Here is a 25,905-nt window from a genome sequence, read left to right as displayed (position 1 = left end):
GGTTCAGATTCCACCTCTGCAGAAAACTTCTCCAGGCCTCAGTGACCTCGTGTGATAGACTGTGTGCAGAAAACTGGACGCCTGTGCCTGGACAGCTAGCTGGACACCTGTGCCTGGCTAGGGCCACAGATGACTGTGAACGATTGTCCTTTCCCTGACTAGAAGGAACAGTGTGCAGAAGACAAAGAAAGGGACACTGTCTTGTGTGTGGCTGAGCTCATCCTGTGATGGGGCGGACAGTGGCGAGGGGGAGATAGCAGGGGACGGAGTTTGGCCCTACTCAAGGGCCTGCGGTGACGGGGAGTCACAGGTGGGTGAGGGCTGCAGGCAGGATAGGAGGTGGAGGTGGGACCCCTGCCCACCCTGGCATAGGTGTCTAGTTCTGCCATGGCCTGCCTTCCACTAAGGCAGCACTTGACCCTGCTCCAGGGCCACTCCCCATCTTGAGGGCAGACTCCCGCCCCGGTGGTAGCCACCCTTGGCCTTGAGGGGCAGCCTTCTCCCCATGGTCCTCGGGGTTTGGGCCCATGGTGGTGGCGGCAGACCCCAGAGGAAGGGGTGGCACACAGCTCCTCAACCTGGGTCTGGCCCTTTCTGGTCTCTGCCACTTGCACAGAAGGAAATCAACCAGGAACTCAGGCTGTGTGTGCTCCGAAGTAGGAGAGTGGAGGGGGTGGTGGTTGGCAGCGGGGACCTCCAGATGGCCAGGCCACCACCTCTGAGGACGCTCCCTGGCCCCACCCCATACCTTCTCTCAGTTTGGGGGAGTGCTCACTGCTCACTTGAGAGCAGAACTTTGTCCCTGGCAGGGGACAGTACTACAGCCACCCAGGTTTGACCAGCATGGGGCAAGTAATGGAGGCTGTTCCCTTCTCTGGGCCTTGGTGTCCTCATCCGAAGAATGGGCACAGTGAGACCCATGGTTGGTTATAAAGCTTGATGATAACAAGAGGCAGGGGTGGTGAGGTTCATTTGGCCATATCACATTGTACCTTGTGACCCTGGGTCCACTAGAAAGCTGATCATGGTCCATGAATGTGAGGGATCTTGTCCCCAGAAGAGTGTCACCAACCAGTGTCCCCCTACCTACCTGCACTGGGGTTAAGGAAAGCTTTGTCCCTGGATAAAGTCATGGCCCTTCATTCAGCCAGCAAACACCTCTTGATACCTACTGCTCCTCAGGCCTGGGTGTTGGGGGCACATGGGGATGGATTGCCCTCTCCAAGCTCCTGTTAGTTGGGGAAGCCAACTTTTGGGGTGCACTGGGGCATGGGGCCCTTTCTGGGGTGCTGAGCAGTGGTTAGAGAGAGATCTGGGCTCTCCTCCCAGCTCAGCCCGGAGCCAACTGGCTCTGGGTACATCCCAGAGCTTGGGGAGCTGTGTGTCTTCCGTCAGGGTCTGCTGGAGGCCGTGGGGCCTCAGAGGGAGTCCCGGAAACCCTGCATACACTTTGTAGAATGCAGGCAAGGTGCCCCGGTGGAACCCCGAAGGGCTGGGCTGACCTCCTGAGGGAGCGGCACCCCCCGAGGGCTCAGAACATGGCAGTTGGGCCATCCAGTCGCTGGGGATGACACAATGAAGCACAGAGGGGCTATGGCTTGTCCAAGTCCCCCAGGGCTGCTGGCCTCTAAGCTGGCGACGGGTGGGGAACGTGGTTTGATGCAACTGGTTCCTAGCTGGGAGCGCTGGTCAGGGAAGGACCTGTATGCAAGTCCTGGGGGCTGTGGCCTCCTCAGGGGGCCCTGGCTTCAGTGAGACCTACTGAGAGGTCTCTGGGGCAACAGCTTGGAGCCCATGAGCTGGGCAGCACTGAGAACAGCCCTGGGGTTGGGGACTGGTCATATCTTGTGACCCCTAACTCTCAAATGTCCCCCCGGGGGCCCAGGGCCTAATTTTGGCTCTACCTTGGATGAGACTGCTGAAATCCTTCTACCCTTTGCCACCTCTCTGGTCCTGTTTCTGCTGAGACACAATCCCTCCTCTGGGACTCAGACCCAGCTTCTCCAGACCATCCTCACCTTTACATACCTTAGGATTTGGGGAGTTCCCTCCCATTATGGGCTGTGGTAAGGTTCAAACAGCGCCTCCTGTTTGCTGAGTGCAGCCCAGCTCCACTGATGAGTTTAACTCAGAACGGGTCTTACCTGGTCCATGCTGAGAACAGGCCATGAGGTCGATACCAGAATCATCCTCATTTTACAGCTAAGGAAACTGCAGCCCAGAGAGTGAAAGCCTTGCCTAGGGTCACACAGCTCTGAACTGGGGGAGCCTCACTCTACCCAGCTCCAGGTCCCGAGCATGCAGAGCTCCAGGGCAGACCTTGGCCTTGGGAAGGCTCCTGCTCTCTTCCTGTAGGCTTTGCACAGTCAGAAACTCCATCGGCCGTTCATGGCCATCACCTCCCACAGTCTTGACTGTAACTTGGGAGGGAGGCAGGGGAAGGGACTCAGCTGGCTGTCTGTAGGTAGTCATTCCTCCTGGTTGGCTCCCCCACGTGCTTGGAATAGCCCACGAGGGACTCCTCCTTCCCCAGGGCCAGCCTCTCTGCCCCTGTACCTGCTTGTCGTTCGAATCTGCTACCATGCCGTTTCCCTGTGCTGTTCTCAGGTCTCAGGGCTTCAGTCCTATTTCTCCCCTAAGTTCCTTAGTGCTGAGTGGAATGTTCAGTGTCCCCTGGGGTGAGGTCCCTGGAGTGGGCAGACAGCCTGAGGCCCACTCGCCAGAGCGCTCTAGGTCCTGAGGGAGGACCGAGTTGCCAGCTAATCTGCTGGAATGTCCACTTGGCCTTTGCGTTGCTGGATGGTCCTCATCCTCTTTAACCAAGCTCAATGGGGCCAGCCCTGTGCCAGGGACCTCGCCTGGCCATCTCTCATCTCAGGGCAACTCTCTGCCCTCCTCCAAGGTGGAGATGGTTACATCATTAGTTGCTGGCGCAGTGAGGAAGCAGCTTGGGGTGGCAGCGGTGAGGTGTGAGGTTAAAGCTGAGGTCGCTGGACTGCAAAGCCGGCTCGGAGCCACACTCGGAAGCTCCGTGCTGACCACCTTCTTTTGGTTGGTGTGACTCAGAATGCGGATGGACCGGGGTGCGCTTGCTCTTGATCTCAGTGGGCGGGTGCACTGTTCTGGCTGCTGGGAGCCCCATCTCCGCCTCGTTTCATTCTGTATTCTGTATTTACTGAGACCCGGTGGCACGAGGTGGGGGCAGGAGGCAGGGAATCTGTTTTGCTCTGCTGCTGATAGTTGTGGTCCCTCCCAGCTCCAGAACCAGGAGCCAGCCGTTCCCTTTGACAGCAGGGAAACTGAGGCCCACGGAAGCCAAGACCACTTGCCTGACGTTACCTAAAGATGCCAAGGACAGATTCAGTCTGGAACCCTTTGCATCCTCTTTTGGTCTTGGTCCCCTTCGTTCCTTTTCCTAAGGTAGGCACAGACAGGGACACTGAGGCAGCAGGCTTTTTCGCTGGGTCTTCTGGAGCCGGGCGGTGGAACTCCTGCGTAACTGGACACGAACGTGCCCACATCCTGGACTGCATACGTGTTTTGCTTTGGAAATGACATGAAGCCTTCTGACTATTTTTAAAAGAAAAGCAACGCTGTGATATTTCCCTTGCACCTTCCTCTGGGGGCCACTTGGTTAAATGTCAGGAAAGGGAGAGTATTTCCTGGTCAGGAACATTCAGAGCTTGCTGGGAGCTGAAGTTTTGTTTTCCGTCAAGTAGGTATTTGGGGAGTCGGCTCCCGCCCCACTCCACCATTCCCGGGAAGGTGCTGGGAGGGGGATCTGAGAGCCAGCAGTTGAGATGGGGGTGCTTCGGAGCCAGCGCTAGGAGTGGCAGGGTGGTTATTTTTAGCCATCCCCATCCAGTGGAGGCATTTCAGCGTTTGTTCAATATTTAATTATCCATCTGAAATGGGCCCACGTGGCCTTGGGTTTGGAAGCGGCTCTCTGTGCTGTGATTTCCTCTGATTGCATAAATAAGGAAGCAAGGGGAACGTCGATGGCCTTCCAAATAATAGTGGGAGACCAAGAAGCCTCGGTAACTTGCAGTGGACCGTCTTGGTTCTCGGGTCTGGACGTGCCCTCTGTACTTAGAGACCCGGGCGTAGTGCCCGTAGCCCCGCGTGCCTGGGTCTGTGTAGTCAGACTCCACAGCTGCCTGGGTGTATCAGCAGCGGGTTTCCCAGCCTCACCCCATCCCTGTGTTGACTTTGACAGCTGCTGGGAACCTGCACCGTGGTTTGGGGATTTTTCTTTTGCAAGTCTTGTTAGCTTTTATTTCCCTCGTCTCTTGTGACAGGCAGGGGAGTACTGGCGGCACCCGGGCTGTGTGATTTCTTTCTCGAGGCCCTTGGAGGTGATGTGCTGAATGACTGTGAATGGAAAAGGCAGTACGCAGGCAGGAAGATGTGGGTTGTGAGCTCGCCCCACCCCAGAGCTGCTGGCCGAGGAGGCAGCAGCTGGCCGGGAAGCGGCAGGCAGATGGGGCTCCTTCTTGGCGTCTTCCCCTTGGTATGGAGAGTCATGGAGCTTGGGTGTAGAGGCTGGAAATCAATACACTGGCAATCTGGAATAGTCTTAAACAGAAGTGATTTTCTTTCCACTTCTGCCTCTATTCTGGAGACACCGACTTTGGTTCAGGAGTGTGGCCAAGGCAGGGGTCCTGAGTGGGGCCATACGTACTGTGTGACCTCAGACAAGTCACTGAATGTCTCTGGGCTCAAAGCATACCTAACAACGAGATGTGGCACAGTGTCAGATATCGTTATAGGCTGGGTGACTTGTTATCTGTCCATCCGAAGCCTGAGGGGCTAGCCACAAATCTGTTAGGACTGATGTAGAAGTACTACGAGACACCTGTGGGGATTGGAACCATCCAGGTGGTTCTTTAGCATCCCCAGAGGCTGCTATAAGTGTAACTGGTATTCAGAGCAGCAGGCTTTAGTGAGCCACCTACTGTGTGCAGGCTCTGGGCCAGGGGCTGCCTTGAGGATGTAGCCAGGCCTTGCTTGGAGGTGCTGAGTCCCAGGGAAGGTCCTGTGATCAGGTTAGCAGACAGTGTGATGGGAAACAGTCAGGTCCTTGAATGGTGGCTAGGCCCTGGTGCCCTCCCTTCCCCAAGGGAGGACTTTGAAAATAGCAGTGACAGTGACGATGGCGCCTGTGTTTCTTAAGTGCCCACACAGTGCCAGGCATTCTTCTGAGTCCTTTATAAGCACCATGGCATTCAGTCCTCAAGCTCACAGACACTGGTACCTGCTCCCTTTTGTGGAAGAGAAAGCTGCAGGCCAGGTCGGCTGAGTGGCTTGCTCGCCACCTCCCAGCAGCCAAGTGGCAGAGTCTGAGTCGGCCAGCGCCTCCTGAACCTAGGAGAAGGACTTCGCAACCAGCAAGCTGCACTGGGGTGGGGCGGCCAGAGTGGGTAGCAGAGGTCACCGTGACTGTTGGCCATCCGGTTGTGAGAGGCACGGGTCTGAGCTGGCCCAGGGAGGGAAGGTCCGGGAGCAGTTTGGAGCGGGTGTGGCTGTGGCCTTGAGGAGGTGTCCTGAGGTGTCCTGGGGGTCATCAAGGATGTGCAGAGCCGTGGGGTGGAGTGGAGGGGCTGGCAGGTTTGGTGGGTGGACATGGGAGACCTGCACACCTCTCTGAGGACCAGTGCTGGGTTCCTGCCACCTTTAGTCCCTGGCCTGCAGCAGAATCACAGCCTAAGGCCACCATGGTGAGTCTCCCACGCCGTCGCCCTCATTGCAGTAACCCCCTTCAGTTCCTCTCCTGCATTCTGCGTGATGGTCTTGGGTTCTTTTGGGAGTTAGAACATTGTTTAAATGAAGTCTGACATGGTGATCTTGGCGTTTGGCAAGACAGAAGATCGGGACCCTCTGGTGCCCACCCCTGTACCGTGCTGCCCTGTAGTTTTTGTTGATAATAGATGAACTGGTTCCTGAGATTCCCAACGGGAATCTGGGAACCTGACACTCCAAAGAGGCCCAGGGGTCACCACTGTGGCCAGAGGACTTGGAGCTGTGGTGGCATCAGGCCTTTGGAAAGATGTAGGGATGTGGGCGGGGGTCAGAGCAGCGAGGGTCGGCGAAGGTGGAGGCCTAGCAGGCTGGCTCTGGATGCCCATGCTGCGGGGTTGGTCCCTTGGGAGAATGGCGGGAAGGTCCTGGAGCTGGGGTGACCCAGCAGCAAGGAGCAGGGTGGTGGCGGGCAGCCCTGGACAGCAGGGGAGAAGTGTGGTGGGTGGGGGGTTCGGGAGGAGCTTGGGTTTCCTGTGTGCGACCTGCGTAGCTATTCAGGTCCCACCTGGTATCCAGGACCTGCTCAGAGCTGGAGGCTGAGCCGCAGGCAGGGGGGCCAGCGCGTCTCCCCACCAGTCTCCCCACCAGCAGCTGCTGCGCAACCCTTCAGGGAGCCTGACCTTCAGGGAGCTCAGGCTGCCTGCAGAAGGGGCCTTTTACCAGCCCTGAGTGCACTGTGCCTGGGTGGGCGGGACCACACTTCCCAGGGACATTCCAGAAGAGGTCCCGGTGTGTTACTGACAGCCCCGGGGGTGGGGGCAGACCACCAGTTATGGGCCACACTCCTGCATCTCCTCTTGTTTTATTCCTTTTTAAATGTCCCACACGATTCTGAGAAGGACAAAAATAATAACTATCTGTCAGAGAATAGATGCAAATAAAAATCATCTTTAATCCCAACATTCACTGAGAAACTCTGGGAACATTTGGGGATTATTTCCAGCCTCTTCCCTTTCTTTCTGTAAGATTTTGAAAATCCTAAAATATTTTGAAAGCCTAGAAAATCATTGCGAATGACGTTGCAGCACCACCTCTCAGACGAAGAGTTAACCTTGCTGTACCTGCTCCCCTTCCTGTTCTGTCAGGAAGGAAAGGATGGAGAGACGGCAGGAGTCATTATGTGGGCACCCGTCAGACCCACCCCGCACCTATTCTCATTAAGGCTTAGGAGCTAGAAATAATTTTTGACATTTTTAAATGGTTAAAATGAAAATTAAAAGAAGATTAATTTAAAAATTTTTTTTGGTCCTGGGGATGGAACCCAGTGGTGCTTAAACCTCTGAGCCACATCCCAGCCCTTTTTAATTTTTCTTTGCAGACAGGGTCTCACTAAGTTGCTTAGGGCCTCTCACAAAGTTGCTGAGGCTGGCTTTGAATTTGCAATCCTTTTGCCTCAGTCTTCTGAACTACTGGGATTATAGGCATGCGTGCGCCACCGCGCCTGACAAGAATAATACTTTCAAGTTCCAGTGTCCACAAATAAAGCTTTATTGGGACACAACCTTGTTCTTTCATTTACGAATTGTCCATAGCTGCTTTTCATGCTGGAAGGGTGACCTCTCAAGCCCAAAATATTTACTGTCTGACCCTTGATGGAGAAAGTTTGCTGGCCTCTGAGATGCAGCTGTGGCTACTTGCTCTTTCCTCAGGAGTAAAACCAGCTGTCTAAAGATGGTGTGTATCTTACACACCCTCTTACTACATATGCATTTGCTACCAAATGTGTCGTAGTGCATTGTGTTTTAAAAAAGGATATACAGAAATCGCACACAGCAGAGAGGAGTGAGCACGTGCCTAAAGGACCCCTATTTCCTCCAAATGCAGCAACACAATAAATGTCAGCTCTCTGTTGGTCCTGGAAGAGGCCTTGCAGCTACAGAAAAAAGAGTAACAGGAGAAAACCGGAATGAAAAAGGAGAGGGTCACACTGCAGACTCAAATTCCTAGAAGTCCTCAGAGAAAGGAGAGACTTGGGGATGATAGAAGCCCTCAAGCCTGTTCATCAATCTTCCGAGTAGCCAGGAAATTCAGTTTTCTGGAAGGCTTGGAATTCTTTAGAGGTGAGAAGCTTCTCAGGATGAGGAATTGGAAGCATGTGTTGACAAAAGCGATTGTTAGTAGCTCAAGTAGAGGGGTGGAGCTGGTGACAAGGTCTACACGGGCTGAGAAGTTTGTGGGCTTTGTGCTGGACCAGTGGTGAGTCCATCCAGAGGTCAAGGTGTGAGTCTGGTCTGCTTCTCCTTCCCACCTCCTGGGCACCAGCTCCAAGCCTGACCCCTGGGTCCCCTCTGAGGAGATGCTGTGCCCACTTCTCACCAAGTGCTGAGGATCTTCAGGATGGGGACAGTGTCCTGCACACTGAGGCCTCCATGTGGCCCCTGTGTCTCTCTCCCACCAGACTCCCTCCCTCACACCCCAAAGCAGGGGGCCGTGTTGTCTGTGCCCCTGACTCTGATCCCAGTTCCATGTGAGAGACAACAAACTGTCACAATTTGATGGCCTGAAACCAACATCATGGAAAAAAAAAAGTGAGATCCCCCAGGACAGCTCACCTCTTTCTGCCTTGTGTGACTGGAGGCTGGGATGGGGGCAGAGGTGGCTTGGGAATGTGGATAGGGGCTGAGGTCAGAGAGGACACTTGGCGTCCTGAGTGGCTGGGGACCCATTGTCCTCTCGCTCATCTCTGCACAGTGGCTTCTTTCCCCGGTGAGGCAGCCCTCAGATTCAGAGATCCCTGGGCTTCATCTCCTCAGTATCCCCTGGCTGTTGATTGCGATGTCAATGTCAGCTTCTCCTGTTAAAGTCGGGGCTGCTGCTTCTTATCTCAGGAGTCAGTTTTAAGATAGAAACACACAAGGCACAGTTTCTGCTTCTCTAGATTGGTTTCTCCATCTTTCCTAGAAGTCCATTTTTGTTACATACAGATAGCTGGTTGTTCTAGCACGATTCGTTTAAAAAAAAAAAAGTCTTCTTTTCCTTTGGCACTTGTTTTCAAAAATCAACTGACCACATGTGTGTGGGTCTATTTCTGGATTCTCTATTCTGTTCTATTGATCTGCGCATCTTATCCTTATGCTAATACCACGCTGTCTCCTTTACATCAGCTCTATTTTGAAACTGTAAAGTACAACTTGAAACCAGTTAATATAAGTCTCTTAACCTTTTTCTTCTTTCTCAAGCTTGATTGGCTATTCTAAGTCCTTCACTTTGGTATCTAAATTTAAAATTGAGCTTTTCAGGGTCTTTGAAAAGCTTGTTAGGATTTTGATTGGAATTGCATTGGCTCTATAGGTCAGTTTGGAGAGACATGCTGTCTTCACAGTACTGCGTCTCCAGTCCTTGAACGTGGTCCATTTATTTAGATCTCGGTTAACCCCTTTTAGCAGTGTTTTGTTTGTTTGTTTGTTAATTAGTTTTGTACACGTGACATTTGTTAAGTCTTTTTTGACGACCGTGTGTGGTACTGGGGATGGAGCTCAAGGCTGTGCACTTGGTCGCTCTGCCACTGAGCTGCATCCCCAGCCCTTTGAAAAGTTTTACTTTGAGGCAAGTCCTCACTAAGTTTCTCAGGCTGGCCACAAACTTGTGATCCTCTTGCCTCAGGCTTCTGCATAGCTGGGATTACTGGAATAGCTGGGATTGTAGGGAATAGCTGGGATTATGGGAGTAATTGGGCTTATGAGGAGTCTCTGGGATCACAGGTGCGCAGCTGATGCCGATCACTGTGAAGCGTCGAGATGTTTACGCAATTTGTGGGCTAACAAGTTAGCCTGGTAGAGGTTTATGGGTGCTGGCAGAAGGCAGGAGACACCTGCCTGCACCAGAGTTGAAGGACTGTGACTCATGGCATGGGAGTTAGCATGAGCTTCATGTCTGCATTGCGTCCCTTCTCTCCTAGGGCTATTCTAGAACATACAGTGATCTATTCTAGAACATAAGATGGTGATCTATGACAGGACATAAAATGATCTGCTCTGCTATTTTTCCAATATAACCTTATAGAATCTATGAGTCAACTGTTCCTCAGGCTAAGAATTACACAAAGACCTGAAATTCAGTTTTGCTTTAGTATTACATCATTAAATTAGGGGTATTGGGAAAATTTAAAACTTTGAATTCCAAGTTGTCCAATACAGAAAGGTAAAGAAAGTTTTAGAATCGTATTTGAAAATGAACCTATATGCATTTAAAATTCTAGGCCTATCTTCTTTTGCTGGAAAAGATGAACCTGCCATATTGTAAAGCTGTGTTGATCTAATTTGGTAATACAATTTGTAAACAAAAGCACAGAACATTAAGTACTAAACTGGAACTTTTGGGAAAGAGAAATAGTTGATTATTGAATGAAGTGAGAAGTAAGATGAATTTAATAATATATCTGAATATTTAGGTCTTGATAATCCTGGCTCCCTCTGTGGTGCTATAATTAGAATTTATATACCCTCAAGAAGTATTATTGATGTAATTAGTATCTACACTAAGGATAAAGTACACAGTGCGGATGAAATGTTCTCTGCGTACAGATGTGAAAACATCTTCAAGCTATATTCTGAAATAATCAACAAAGTACTATATATTTTTGTGGGTTTCAGACCTATCCACATGTCCTTTAATAACAAGAGCATGTGGAGAAGGAAAGGTTACATTTAATATGGGTATAATTATTGTATTTCTAAAAGGAAGCTCTTCTTTTTTAAGGCAACTATAGATTTGGAAGGGGAGACATGAGAACCCTCAAAAATCCACAATCTGAACTGGTCAATGATCAGTCTCCGTCCCTCTGTCTTTTTGATGTAACTGATTGGCACCAGGGTGAATCGGTGTCCTGTGGCTGCTGTAACAATTTTCCACACACTTGGTGTCTTAAAGCAACAGGGCTTTGTTCTACTCTTCTGGAGGCCAGAAGTCTGGGTCTTTCACTGAGCGGAAGTCAAGGTGTCGGCAGGGCTGTGTTCCTCCTGGACCCTCTAGGGCAGAATCCGTTGGCTTTCTCCAGCTTCTGGAACCTGCCTATATTCCTTGACTCAAGGTCCTACCACTCCCACATCTGCTTCCACGATGACATCGCCTTCGCTGCCTTTCTCTGACCATTGTGAGGACATTGGCTTCTCTCAGTAATCATGTTCCCATCTCAAGATCCTTAATCATATCTGCAAAGTCCCTTTTGCCCAAAAAAGGAGCAGGTTTTACGGGTTCCGGGGGTTAGGATGTAGGCTTTTGGGGACCATGATTCTGCCTCTTGCAGGTGGGAAAGGTTTAATAACCTCTCAGTAACACCTGTTGCAGAGATGGCCGGACCAAGGCTGGACTGGGGAACGTGCCATGTGGCGGGAGCCCTAGCAGCTTACCTGTTCTGGCAGACACTCTGCATCCGGTGTCACAAGCAGATAACAGCGTGCATATGTTCCATTCACACATGTCCACGTAGCCCTCTGCTCCCTGCCTAGCACGTATGCACCCGTGAGTAAAGACGTTCGTTCATTCACAGAGACACCGCCTGGCGGACCTCAGCAGAGTTCTAGCAATCGGGAGACTCCATGATTCTGCGAGGTTTCACTGGGGCTCCCTGCTCGCTCGCCCGGCCACTGCCTCAGGGTGGGAGGGCCAGTCCAATGTCCAGGTGTGGGAGATGTGCCTCCGCACACAGGCATTTGTTCCTAAGTCTTTGTTTTTGGATTTTCCGGAGCTGTGTTCTCTGACTGGTCATCTGGGCTGGTGTCGATTTTGCTGTATGGTTTTGGTTTTTTTTTCGTGCTACTTTTCCTTTCTCTTCAGATGTATTCGGAGGGTACAGTTTGTACTGAATCATTGTATCATCTGTTCTTATTTCAGTTTCGCCACTGTTTGGGGGAAGTCTTAATTACTTCTCCTTCAGCAATTGGTGCCCCTACTGTCCCCACCCAGAGCCTGTCCTGTTCTCCAAAGAGAAGCTCTGAAAACAAGCTTATACTCTTCTTCTTTCCCTTATTTTTCAGTACTGGGGATTGAACCCACAGACTCTCTACCACTGAGCTACACCCTCCAACCATTTTTATTTTTAATTTTCTTTTTTTTTTGGTACCAGGGATTGAACCTGATGATGCTTAACACACCGAACCACATGCCCTGCCCTTTAATTTTTTTTAATTTAGAGATGGGGTCTCACTAAGTTGCTTAGGGCCTCACTAGGTTGTTGAGGCTAACTTTGAACTTGTGATCCTCCTGCCTCAATCTCCCTAGTAACTGCGATTACAGGTGTGCACCCTGTGCCTGGCAAATTCATGATGTTTTTCTGTGTGACTGCACACACGTACACACAGAACACATCATATTAGTTTTTAATCATATAGACAGAAAATGTATTTCAGCCTTGACTTTTGGTTTTTGGAATAATTACAGGTTTATAGGCACTTGTGCAGAGAGGGCCTGGGGAGGACTCAGTTTCCACCAGAGGTTGCACCTTCCATAACCCTGACGCCTGCCCTCCAGCTTCCCCTCCAGCCAGCAGCCCACCAGGAACGCTCCTCAGTGGAACTGGCTGTTTATCAGCCATGGCAGCCAGGGAGAGCACACAGGGTTGCCCAGGCGTCTAAGTCAGAGTGTGCCACGGAGATCACTTTCGAGATCCGGGCCGGGGCTGAGTGGTTTGGGGAGGTCTGTCCAAGGCAGAGGGTTCCCTCCAGATTGGCTGCGGTCAGAAAGCAGAGGCAGGGCCAGGATTGGGCGTCCCGAATCTTGTCTCCAGGGAGAGGAGGTCGGCAGGCAGCTGCAGCTGCCATTGGTGAAGAGGCAGCCTCGTGTTTTAGCTGAGCTAGGAGGAGGCTTGGTATTCTGTGGGTGGCACCGTGACCTTGGCTTTGTGGGTTGCTTAGGCACAGTTGGGAAGTGGCCTTGTTTGTGTCTCACTGTGTCATAGTCTCAGAGTCACCTTGTCTGAGGTGGGTGTCCCTTGACATTGTTTGTGTCCAAAAGAAGAAGAACGTGGCTTAACCATGGGTGGGTGCAGGGTTGGCTCCCCCACCCCTCCTTTCTGCCTTTTCTGTGCACTTCTCTGCCATTTTATCAGGTGCACAGCTTCCTAACCATCCCTGCTATGAGGGTACAGCAAAGACCTCCTGTACTACCCCTAGATGGTCACACCTCCCACCTATCCGCCCCCCAAACCCCTGGCAACTCCTAAGCTGCTTTCCATCTCTCTCACTTTGCCACTTTGAGAATGTCACACAAAGGGAATCATGTGCCTCAGGACCTTTTCATATTGGCATTCTTCATTCAACAGGATGCCCTTGAGATCCATCCGAGTTGTCATGTGGATAGATGGTACATTCCATTTTCATTGCTGAGTAGTATTCCGTGATACACATATTCCTTTTCTTTTTTCTTTTTTTTTGTGGTGGCTCTAGAGATCAAACCCAGGGCCTCATGCATGCTAGGCAAGCACTCTGCCCCGGAACTACAGCTTGCGTTGTCTTCCTTTTCTATTGCTGCCATAACAGTTAAAACTTAGCAGTTTTAAAACCACAGATTTATTATCTCACAGTTCTGTAGCCAGAAGTCTGACACAGGTCTTGCCAGACCAAAGTCAACGTGTTGGCAGGCCATAATCCTTTCTGAAGACTCTAGAGGAAAATCCACGTCATTGCTCATTCCCTGTTAGCAGGACTCAGTTCCATGTGGGTATGGGACTGAGGTCCCCCTTTCCCTGCTGGCTGTCAGCTGAGGGCTGTTCCCATCCTCCACCAGAGGTAACCACATTCCTTGGTGTGTGACCACCTAGATCTGCTGACAGAGCCAGATAATCCAGGATTGTCTCCCATCTCAAGATCTTTATGCTTAATCACATCTGTAAAGTTCCTTTTTTGCCATGTCAGGTAGCACGTTCACAGGCTGAGGGAATTAGGGTGTGGATTTCTTTGGGGGCCATTATTCTGCCTTACACCATTTGTTTGGGGTTCACCTGTTAAAGAATGTTTGGTGGTTTCCAGTTTTTGGCTATTACAAATAAAGCTGCTACGAACATTTGTGTTAAAAAAAATACATCTAGGTGGATCACATTCTGCCTCCTTTTGCAATTGATTTTATTCATTTCTGAGTTTAATTCATGTTGGCCTGTGTAGATCTGGGTCCTTTCTCATGCCATCTTCCTCCACGTGAATGGTGCCCCTGAGAGTTTACCCTTTTCCTTGTTGTGTAGTATTCCACCAAGTGACTCTTCCAGGGTGCATCACGTGGATGTTTAGGCTGCTTCCACTTTTTCGCCCCTGTGAACAGTGTGGCAGTGAACATCCATGTGCAGAGGAAAGAGAATTTTTCTATTCTGGACCTGTAGGAGGGAAATTTCAGGTCCGAGAGTGCATGTTTATTTGGTTTCGACTAGCTATTGTCCAGTTGTTCTCTGAAGCCTTTTTACTCCACCAGCAGAGGTGAAAGCGTGCCAAGACATCTCCACCAACATTAGAAGTCACCGTTCTTTCTCATTTCTGGACTGGTTTCATCCAAATTTCTTTTAATTGATTTCTTTTAAAATTTTGAACTGGTCCAGGACCTAAAGGTGGGAAATGGCATTTCCATTTTCCTGATCTCTGTTAACGGCCACACGCCCCCACCCGGCACCTGCTCTTTGCACCCCCGCAGACCCCTTCTCCCCCAACACCAGCATCTCAGCCTGCTCCTCCACCTGCTCTCAGGCATTGAGGTATGGACAGCGCAATCCGACAACTGAAATTTGGTGTCTTGTCTGAAATTACAGGATGTTCCTCGGGCCTCCGTGTTTCCATGGGAACAAGTAACAGTCATCCTTCATGATTAGGTGGTATCCATGGCAACCAAGCCAGCAGCATTTGAATGAAACTGATTTTATTTTATTTATTTTTTGCAAACACATGAAGGTTAAAATGTGTTCTCTGGCTGGGGCTTCTAAGAATAGGAAGCCAGCCTGATCTTGCTGGTCAAATGGAGATTTTTTTGACCTTCTAGTGGAAAGGGGATCCAGTGATCTCAGGATGCAGTTTTGTAAAGTGGGTGCCTGGGAGGTCATGTGGAGGTCACATAGCGAGACTGAGCTGAGCAAAGACTCCTGGACCATGCTCCAAGGTCTGAGGGAGCCTGGTAAGAGGTTGCTGGGTCTCCTTTCCCGTGACTCATTCATATAAATGCCACCTTCATGCTGTGTAATCTTAGCAGATTCACTTAACCTCTCTGGGATTCTGCTTGCATCCTTCTGTGCTGCTCAGACCTCCTGGTATCTGCTTCCCCAGACTGGAAATCAGCTTTGCTGCTAAGTCAAAGGCCAAAGGCTGCACGCTTGGGTCTAGGACTCTGAGGTTAAATCCCCAGAGGCAGAGGCAGAGTTAAGACTCAGGCCCCTGCCTTCTTTTTTTTTTTTTTCTATTTTACGTTTGGTGGCCGGGAGTGGAAATGGTCACTGCTCTTACCTCTGACTCACTGATGATCAGTGAGGAGCTCAGAGACAGAAGGGTTGGCCTGGAGTCACACAGTAGAGTCAACCCCAGGACTCCATGCTCCAGGTCGCCTTTGCCTTCCCTGAAGCCGTAAGGTCTGGGGGATCATTTAAGGGACTCTCGGCAGAGCCTCACTTCTTCCCTGGAGGACGTATGGAGGAAGTCACTTGCCTCTTGGAGCCCCATCTGGAGATGGAGCCTACCTTGGCAGTCCAGTTGCATTCTGAATGGGGACTCAGAGCAGGATGATCTGAGGAAGGCCTACTAGGGAGGCTGTTTCCCGGGTTGTGGCAGGTGTGGGGAACCCCAAGGGGAAGCGCCCAATAGGGGCTGCTCCACCGAGGTCCTCCAGAGGTGCAGAGGAGGAGAGGCCGTCTTGATAGGGGCCGGGACCTTCCGTGGAGAGAGGCAGCCAGCCCTGGCGATCTTCTCCTCCTCCTGCCAGGGCTCCCCATTGGCCAAGCCCCACGGAAGCTGAGGGTCCAGAAGCTCAGTCTATACAGGTCAGCAGCTGGAACAGGAGGCAGGCAGAGAAGGGAGCAGATTGGCCCTAGGGCCAAACCAAAGTGACCTGGGAAGTATCAAGGTCCCCCCTCAGGTTCCTCTGCAGTGCCCTGAGTGTGGGTGGGGAGGCCAGGAATCCAGGGAGGCCCGCGGGCTGCTTTGCACAGGACAGAGTGGGCTTCTATCCCGCACGCTGTGCAGCCTCCTCGAGGGGTGGGGATGGAACCCAGGGCCTCGCACGCTCGGGGCAAGCACCCCACCACTGAGCTACACCCCAGCCCCAAAGATTCTTCCTTTCTTTCTTAATGATCCTCCTGCCTTAGCCTCCTGGGTGCTAGGATACAGGCTACCTAAAAGCTATTTTGGGAGCACCCAAGAGGGTCTTTGCTCCAGGACAAAATGAGCAGGTTCCTTTCCCTCTGACCTCAGCTCCCTCATCTGTAAAATGGGAGGCTGAGCCAAGCATCCTCGGAGGAGCTCCTGGCTCAACCCAGAGGGAAGGGGCAGGATCCTGGGCAGGTTCTGGGCATTCTCAGTCTTGGTCCCAGGGGACAGTCAGCTTCACTAGGAACCTGTGCCCTATTGAATGACCCCTTGCACCTCTTTCCTAAAGCCATGAGGCCCACCTGCCATGAAAAGGAGGTGAAATTGTAGCCAGGTGTGGTGCTCGTGTGCTCATGCGTGCATGTGTGTGTGCGTGTGTGTGCGTGTGCATGTGCGTGCGTGCATCTTGGGAGAGGGAAGATCTGAGAGGCTCCCATGGTGCTCAGGGGACCCAGCCCCTATTGTCCTGGTGATCCCAAGGGCCCTCTAGGTGAGGCCTGACTGCCAGCGGACTTCCTTGACTCCCGTGGGCACCCCATGCTTATTGATGGGTGATGAGCAGGTGACCAGACCCTGACTGAGCACTGCCGGGTGCGTGGCCTAGGAGGGGGCAGGAGCCGAGCTCCCATCCTCCTGCCACGAGGAGCTCATGGTGGCTTGGAGACAGAAAGAGAAGTAGCACGTCTGCCAGGCTCCGATGTGGGGGGGGCCGAGTCATTCTGCCTGTGGTGGCAGGGACATTGCCCCAGAGCTTGAAGGGTGACTGTGTTCCCACAGGAGCTGCTCAGGCCACTCGGCAGGCGGGGGAGCCGCGTGGCGAGGGTGTGGAGGTGAGACGCCCTGCCTGGGTGCTAGGTGAGGCGTGCGTTCTCTCTGAGGACACTTGGGTCTGGCTGTACCTGGCCTGTCCAGCTCCCTTCAGCCCTTGCCCTTGCCCTAGAGAAGTGGCTGGACCCCAGGGTCTGCCTCCAGATAAGGTTTTCACCCTTATCTGTGTGCGCCTACTGTGTGTCAGTAAGTCCCTTGGTTGGGCGTTGGGACTTGGGGGGCTCAGCACTGCAGGAGTCAGTGACTCCGTGTCCAGACACATCTGGGCCTCATTCCTGTGACTGCCCCCTAGTGTGTAACCTTGGACTAGTGACTGCCCCCTGAGCTAGTAAAATAGGGGCCTCGTGATTGCTTGCTACCACTGTGCCTTGCACATGGGTAGGACCCAGAGGGGGAGGTGACCTGCTGTTACGGAGCACAAGAGGACATCTCCCAGTAGAGGCGACATGCACTGTCACAGAGCACAAGTGGACACCCTCCAGGTGGTGATGACATGAGCTGTCATCGATTACAAGGGGACACCCCCCAGGTGACAGTGGTGCGTGCTGTCATAGAGCACAAGTGGGTGCCGAGGCTGGTTGGGGGAAGAGAGACAAAGGCAGACAGGGGAGCATGGGCAGAGATTTCCCAGGGAAACCTCCAGAAAGAGTGGGTGTCTCGAGTGTGCCTAGCGGAGGCAGTGGAGGCAGGGCGCAGTGGTGCCGAGCTGGAAATGCAGCAGGGGAAGCAGCCAGGGTTTGGGAGATGGCTGCCGCCAGGCTGCACCTGCACCACTGGGGAAGGAGGTTTCTGGAGGAAGGGTCCAGCCTGGGTAGATGGCTTTGCCTCCTTGGCCATTGGCGGGGCTCGGGTGTGGAGCCTGTTCTGGTTGAAGTCCTTTCAGCTTCTGGGACCCCTGTTGGATTGGTTCCATGGAGGGAATGGAGCAGGAAGTGCAGCAGGTGCCCCCGCCCCTGGAAGCCAGCCCTGTGTGCCCCCTGTGCTTTGCCCTGTGGCGGCACCATCCTCACCTGTGGTGTTCCTGGGGTGGCTGGGTGTGTGCGCAGAGCACCTGTACGAACAGGAACACGTGCACCTCCGCCTTGCCGGTGTTTCTCCCTCTGCACCCCTGTGTGTGCCCAGGTACCAGGGAAACCTCCGCCCATCCTTTTTAAACTTCCTTGTGAGTCAACAGGTCTTTCCCAAGCACCCCCACACGCTCCACACGGGGTGCCAGGGATGTGGAGATGCAGCCGGCTTAGGCGTGGGCGTCGGGAGTCCCGCGTGTGTGTGCACGAGTGCACGTGCAAACGCTGACTAGACCAGAGACTCAGGTCCAGCTGTTGCGAAAGGAGCCAGAGGGGGTGAGAGTGGTGGGTGGAGGGGTCACCAAGGGTCTCCAGGAGAGCCGGACAGGGCAGGCCAGTGGAGAGAGCCAGAAGGGAGTCCTCTATGGGGGCCATCCAGAGCAGGAGATGGAGCAGCCCAGCATGGTGTGGGGGCTGCACTGACTCAGGAGGTCTTAAACAGCTGTGCCCAGGCCGTGGCTAAAGTTTGTCATGAGCTGTCACCATGTAAAAGTCTGAATAGTTTGTATGTTTAAACTCCCAGATTTCTGGCCTTGCTGGAAGCTGTGGGAAGCTGTGGCCACAGTGTCCCACTTGTGATGGCAATAGCAGGCTGGGTTGCTTTCCCCTAGTCCCTCACCTGCCCGGCTTCCGCAGGCCTCCCAGGCTTAAAGCCTTGCAAAAGAAGGTCTGGATGGGAAGTCAGAGATCCCAGATTCTCATTGACCAAAGGGGTCTTGAGGGTCTCCACCCACGCTTCTGCCCAGGAGAAGCCTGGTTTCCGTTTTCTTGTGTACTTCCATGGACAAGGGAACTTGGTACTTCACAAGATATGTGGGCTCGAAGTGCAGGTTTTGGGGGAAACTCTTAAAAATCGTGTTAAACATTTTAACCTTTTTTTTTGGGGGTGCTGGGGAATAAACCCAGGAGTACTCTACCACTAAGCCACATCCCCAGCCCTTTTTACTTTTATTTTGAGACAGAGGCTCACTAAGTTGTGGAGGCTGGCCTTGAACTTGCAATCCTCTTGCCTCAGCCTCCGGAGTAGCTGGGGTTACAGGCCACTGCATCCTGCTCATTTCAACCATTTTAAGTGTATATAATTCAGTGACATGAAGAACATCTACAGTGCTGGATGACCATTGCCACCATCCATTTTCACCCAGGGAACTTTTGATCTATTTTCTGTCCCAATGCATTTACCTATTTTAAATATTCCCCATAGGTGGAATCCATACAACATTTGTCCTCTTGTGCGTCTGGGCAGTTAATTTCTTCTTTTGTGTCTGGTTTTTGTCACCTGGCATGGTGTTCCTTCAAGGTTCGTCCACATAGTGCTTCTGTTCTGAAACTGATTCCTTTTTGAGGCAGGTGACATTCCCTTGCGTGTGTCTAACATTGTGTTTATCCAATCTTCTGTTGACGGACCCCTGAGTCGTGTCTGCAATTTGGCTGTCAGGAGCCAAGCTGCTGTGAACGTTTGCATACATGTGTTTTTCCAAGTCCCCACTTTCCGTTCTTTGGGGTACGTGCCTAGGAGTGGAATTGCTGGCTTCCATGGTAATTCATTCTCTTTTTAATTCTGCCAAACTTTCCTGCAGAGCCAGAACCACTTTATAGGGACCAGTTTGTCTGTTGTCCTGGCCTGGGTGGGAGTGACAGGAAGGCCACAGCGTATGTGTGTTAGCTCTTGAATGTGCTCACCCTCTCTCTCCCTCTCTTGACAGAGTCACCCCAAGAAAGGCCGGGCTCCCGGCGCAGCCTGCCCGGCAGCCTCTCAGAGAAGAGCCCCAGCATGGAGCCCTCAGCTGCCTCGCCGTTCCGGGTCACGGTAACTATCTCTGCGTCACCACCACCGCCACTGCCACCACCATCACCACCTGACCCCGGGCTGCTGCTCTGCCTGCGGCCCTGCGGTCCCCCTTCCTGGAGCCTCATGGACCGGGAGAGCGTCCAGCCTCCCTTGCTCTAGGTATCCGATCCCTTGGCTGCTCCCCTCTCCGTGGCTCAGCCCTGCCCCCAGAGGCCACATGGGACCCGTCCTGCAAGGGAGGGGTCAGGTGCAGGACAGGCGGCCCTGAAGGCCCCCGGACATAGAGCGTCCTGGCCCAGGAAGAGAGGAGGTTAGGCTGGGTCCCCCGCACTCCACGCGCACACACGCCACTCGCCCACCCTGACGGAGCACGCTGTCGTTTCTGTTTTAATGTCTCTCCTGGAGTAGTCCATGACAGGTCGTCATTCAATTCTGTCTTGGTGGGAAATAAAATCATTCTGCGTTCTCCAATTGATGATGCCTTAGAATTGACAGAACACGGCCTGTGTATTGTTGCTATTGAATTTAGGCAATTTGCACACAGACTTTTTTCCTACAAACTTTAATGACTTTGTGAAGACAAGAACCCAGTGACCCCTAACATCCCAGTGCCCCTTTGTGTTGCTACACAGGCAGACAGACAGCTGGGTCCCTTCCCTCCCTGGTTCAGCAAGTGCGCTGTGTGACCTGCTGTCCGATGCTGTGGCAGGCACCTGGCCTTCCCCTAGGGAGCTCAGGTCTGCATCAGAGCTTTGTTTGCCTGTGTGATCATCCCCTCGTTCACTGGCAAGTTTGATGGCATGCCTGCTCCACGCCAGGCCAGGTCCAGTGGTGGGCTGAGCCCAAGGAGCAGGCCAGGAGAGCCCAGGTGGGCAAAGCCCCCACCTGCTCACTCTTGAGTTGCATTAAGGGCTGCTGCGGCAGGGAAATGGGATTCTTTGAGGCAGTGTGCGTGGGAGGTGATATTTGAGTCAAGGCTCCCAGGATGAGGAGCCAGCCCTGTGGCCAGCAGAGGACAGAGGTGCAGGGGAGAGAGTGCCAGGCTTGGCCGTACCCCTGACTCCGGGGACTACAGGGGAGCTGGGAGTAGCTGTCTGTCCCTGGAGGAGAGAGAGGTACTCCCAGGAGCTGACTTTTGAGCAGGGTCCAGAAGGATGGGTGGAAATTGACTGTCGATAGGGGCAGCGAGGGGTGGCTGGTAGGGGAGCTGCGACTGCAGAGGTGTGCATGCATGACAGGGACATGCTGACGGATGCTGAGATGCTGGCTGGGGCTGGCTTGAGGGGGCTGAGGGGCTGGGTGCAAGGTGAGGCTGGAGAGCAGGCTGTGACAGCATCAGGTGGAGCTTTCCCCAGGGCCACTGATCCTCTCCTGCCTGTCTGTGTGGCAGAAAATTGCTTTGCAGATAGGTCCCGGGGCCCCAGGCTTGCGGTTCATTGGGCCTGAGCATCTGCATTTTAACAAGGTCCCCCAACAGGTGGTGCAGAGTTCCGGGCCTCTGGCGGGGAGGAGCCTGGGCTGAGAGCACTCAGGTCACGCCTCTGGGTGTGGCCAGTGGGTCCCTGGGAGCTCATCTAGGGTGACACCCTTTCCCATCCATTGGAGCAAGGGCCAAATCCCGCCCTCTCTGGTCTCCCTGGCCACAGTGGGCAGAGTGAGCCTTCAGGGACCTCAGGGCACTATGAATAATGACACAGTAGTCCACTGCACTGATGGTCCACCTGCTGCCTGCTGGGCTCTGTCCTGCACCTGATCTCTGATCTCCAGGTGACCCTGCAGCTGATGCTTTGATTACATATCTTCCAGGTGAGGGCACTGAGGCTCAGCTAGGTGAAGGCAGGTACCCAGGTACCCACGCTCCAACTGCTAATAGAGGTGGAGCTGCGATTGGGACCCAGACGTCTCTGGCCTGGGGCGCCACGCGCACCTCCTGGGGCTGGGGAGGAGGTGCCCCGTCAGCATCCTTTGTCAGCCACGTTCTTTGCTGCTCTGATAAGCATGCCATCACACCTCTGAGTTGCTGGAATTTGCAGCTCTGAAATTGCCAGGTAGGCTTGGCGGTTTTCCTGTCGGGGTGTCTCCGCTCTGTTTCCTGGGTGGAAACTACCTGTGGATCAGAGTCAGAGACAGCCTGCCAGCCTCCAGCCACCCAGGACTGCACCCATAGCCCAGCTGCCTACTGAGGGTCTGCAGAGTGGAGAGCACCTTTATGGTGGTCGTTTTGCCTCCTCCTCACGGCAACCCTGTGGGTAGGTAATGTAATCGTCACCCTTTCATGGATGAGGAAACCGAGGTCCCGAGGGGTAAAGTCATTTTCCTGGTATCACACAGCTCCTGAGTGATAGGCAGGCAGGGATGCCAGGACGTGGGACATTTAAGTTTTGTATCCTTCTCTGGGGACCTTGGTCCTTTTTCTGTGTTCCGCAGTTAAGGAAAGAGGCATGAACTGAGACTTTATCCTGGGCCAGGTGCTTAGAGCTGGGAGACTGGAGAGCCTCGAACATGGGGAGCTGGGTTCAAATCTCGGCTCTTTGATGAACTGGGTGAGCTCACGAGGCACTGGCCTTTCTGAGCCTGGTATCCTCAGCAGTGACATGTGGAGTTGACGGTCCTGCCCTGAAGGACCGGGGTGGAGACTCACTGTGAGCGTGCCACCAGACCTGACCCTGTGGTAGGTGCTGGGCAGATGCAGTCCCACATTCTCATCCAAATCACGTTTCCGTTTTAGACCAGTAAAGATGTGGGGAGGGTGGGGGCAGAGGGCAGAGGGTGCAGTTTTGGGGGACTGTCAGGTGGGCCTGGTCTACGTCCTGGGGACACACCTGCACACGGAGCCTGTGGCGGGGCCAGAAGCGCAGCCCAGCCCGAGCGGGCTCCCGAGCTCTGTCCTCACGCACTCAGCAGACTGCTGCTCTGTGTAGACCCCGAGGGAGCCCCGGGGAACGCGGTCTTGCCTGGGGGAGGCAGGGAGACACCACAGCCTGTGCGTGATTCACTGCTGCTGTCGCTGCCATATCAAACTCAGGAGTGAGGATGTCACCCTGCCTTGCCGGGGTGCCCCCTTGGGATACTCTGTGTGTCGGGGGCTAAGGTCTCTAAGTCTCCTTCTATTCCCTGCCCCACGAGAACCAAGGCCAGGAAGGTCACCACCAGCTGGAAGCCTGGCTTGTCCACGCCTGTGCATCAGTGCAGACCCAAGCCCCTCTGCAGGGCATTGGTGATCTGGTGCTCGTACCCCCTCTCTGCCCCTTAGAGACCATGTGGCTAGGGAGAACGCTTTTGTGAACTAAAGGGGATGAACTTTGTAAGCAGCATGTGCTTTAGGCATACAGTAGGTGCTTAAATGTTCTGGTGCATCGGGTAAGAGAAAGGGCTTCAAGGTAGCTGGCCTGACTGAGGCCCCCGCATAGCCTCAGACCTGCTTTGTGACTTGGGCCAGATGTGGACCCTCCTGCCCGTATGACTTCCTTTTACCTACAGGTGGGGTTGGGGGATGGGACTGTGGTCCCCAGGGCCACAGAGGGCAGGAGACTGGCATGTGCCCCAAGAGCTGCAGGGGACCTTGGGTTGGTGGGAGGATGCTGGAGGGTCTGGGAGAGGTGACCAAGAGGCCTCCTGCCTTCAGCTTTTAACTGCGAAGATTCCTCCCAGATCTGTCTTCTCTGGATGAGAAGCTTCTCCTGGGCTGAGGGAGGAGGGCAGGGGTCAGGCAGCAAGTGAGGCCCCGGATCTGCAGAGGCTGCCCTTCTGGGGCTCCAGCATCCCTGAGCAGCATGCTCCCAGGGATCAGTTTGCTGGTGGCGGAGGGCCGGGGGATAGGTGACCGTTCTGGTCTCCTCGAGAGGCCCTCAGCCTGCCCCCTTCCCATCCCAGCTGGGCTGTGGGCTGAGTCCTTCCCCCTTCCTTCCTCTGCCCCGCCCCCTCCCATCGACCTTGAGGCTCTGGCAGTTCTGGTCTGGGTGGGGAGGTGGCAGAGGCTCTGGGAAACTTGACAGCCAATTGATCCCTTCTCGGGAAGTTGAAAGTGGAGAGTCGTGTTTGAAGGTTTAGCTGAAATTAGGTCTCAGGGCTATTTTTTGCGAGATGGAGAAGGAAAAGTGTCAGAGAGGGGAAGGCCCAGGGGGCTGTCAGAAGCTGCGGATAAACCGGGACCAGGCTGACTGCAGGTGCTTCTGCAAGCAGGTCTCAGGTTCTTTTCAAGAATTCACTTTTACAAGGTGCTTGGTTCTGATGCATGACAGGTGTGCCTGGGGTGCTGTGGGAACCCAGAACAAGGGATCCCTGCTTGGGGAGGACAGGAAAGAATTCCTAGAGGAGGAATCTGTGCGGCTGGACTTTGAGGGATGTGTAGGAGTTTTCCAGGAACAAAGGGTGATGGATATTTCAGTTAGAGGGATATTTAACCAAACCGGAACAAACCAATGGCCCTGTGTCATCAAGGTGTCGCATGGGTTGGGGGCATGAGGAGAGGCCTGGGGAGCAATGTGAGGGGCTCCCTTGGGTGGGGGAACTAAATAAAGCCTTTGCATGGTCTCCTCCAGGATGCAGGAGCCACAGGGGGCGAGGCTCCCGGTGAAGACAGGTCTGCCATGGTTAAGCCACCCTGCGGTCACACAAAGGCAGCAGTCGGCAGGCCCTCGGCCCTCGGGTGGCCCCCAGCACCACATGGGAAGGCTGTCAGAAACGATCTGGCCCAACCCCTTCCCGCTCAGAGGGGAGGGTCCTTTCCCAAGGTCACAAGGCTTACCAGGCCCCATCCTCGCTGGACATCCGCCACCTGCTTCCGAGTGGGCCCACCCCCCAGCTCCCGTCACCTCCGGGGGAGGGGGCTTCCTGGAACAGCCCTCTGTGGGTCCCACTGCCCTCGAGGCCCCGATGGCTCCTCCTGCTCCTCTGCACAGCCCTGTCTCCTGGCCCCTGGGCCCACAGCTTGGGTGGGGGGCTGCCCGTTAGAGGAGGGGTGGCTTGGGGGGTAGGGGAGCAGCTCTCTCCCCCATTCATGCCCCTTCTCCACGAAGGCAGCTCCAGGTTGCCCTCCGGGTGGACAGCAGATAAGCTGGTCACGGCACATGGGGGAACTGAGGGCCAGGGAGGGAAGGCTTGCCTGGGACCCCTGCTGGGGCTCTGCGCACAGTCCAGGCTGCTTCCGGCCCATTCCAAATGTATGGTCCCTTGGGACACATGGATACTGCCTCTGGCCCACAAACGGTGGACCGTGCAGACTGGGCTGACCAGGGCAGTGCAGTTGTGCTGAGCCCCAGGCTCAGGTCGCACGCTGTGTGTCCCAGTGGCCGTGAGACTCATGTCCCTTTCTCCGCTCTGCCATGGGAGCTGGACTCGGCTGACCCAGTGTCTGGCATGTGGTCGGCGGTGAGGGTTGGTGGGAGAGCGGCTCCTTCCGCCTCAGCCCTCCCCGCGGCCTTTCCTGGGACCCGCTTGCTGGCAGGTTGTCCAGACCTAAAAGGAAAGCCATGGACACTGGTCTGGACCTGTGACCTGTGGGAGGAAACCCCGTGCTGCAGGAGGGGCCACCCAGACCAGAAGCCGTCCAGGGTGGCCAGGGTGGGAATGCAGGCAATTAGGAGCCAGGCCAGAGTCGGAGCCCGGTGCAGAGGTGGCTCTGTGGCATTTGACGGGGTTGGGGGGGGTCCACCCCTCTGACTATCAGGGAGGTGGTTTGGTTAGCTCTGCTCTACAAGGCTCGGAGAAGGGACTGGTCCAAGGTCACACAGCTGGCCAGTGGCACTGGTGGGGGTCAGGCTGGCCCCTGGGTCCTGCCTGGCTGGGTCACGCACTTTCCTCCCGCCCTCCCCACCTTCCTGCTTTCTTTCTTTCTTTTAATAATTTTGTCAACAGTGCCAGCAGTGGGTCAGGGCCGGTGCTGGGCCCTGAGGATATAGATGGGATTAGGATGTGGTTGCTTCCTGTGCGAATGTAGAGGTGGACTGGGCTTTCTCATTTCCAGGCAGGTGAGAGGAAAAGGACATTCCAGGCAGCCACGATGGCCCCTATGAAGGTCAGGAGAGAAGAAACAGCAGGCGTAACTGAGAGCAGCTTGGGGGCCGAGATGTGAAGAAATGGAGAGAATGCAGGTGACAGGAGACCCTAGACAGAGAGGAGTAGACAGAATATGAGACTATTAGCAGGAGTA

At 53.9% G+C, this 25,905-nt stretch overlaps 1 protein-coding gene across 10 annotated transcripts in view; it reads left to right on the top strand.

The window, feature by feature from the left end:
- Positions 1 to 25,905, top strand: part of Dab2ip (DAB2 interacting protein) — a 241,180-nt gene that overhangs the window by 65,215 nt on the left and 150,060 nt on the right. For 8 of the 10 annotated variants that reach the window (XM_047524505.1, XM_047524503.1, XM_047524500.1 and 5 more), the window contains exon 2: positions 19,669 to 19,772. In XM_047524505.1, coding sequence (XP_047380461.1) covers positions 19,669 to 19,772 — 104 coding nt within the window. The other 2 variants (XM_047524510.1, XM_047524509.1) reach the window with 2 other exon arrangements.

This window comes from Sciurus carolinensis, chromosome 14 (genome assembly GCF_902686445.1).
Source record: "Sciurus carolinensis chromosome 14, mSciCar1.2, whole genome shotgun sequence".
NCBI classification, from domain to species: Eukaryota; Metazoa; Chordata; class Mammalia; order Rodentia; family Sciuridae; genus Sciurus; species Sciurus carolinensis.
This window is presented reverse-complemented; position numbering and strand designations above follow the sequence as displayed.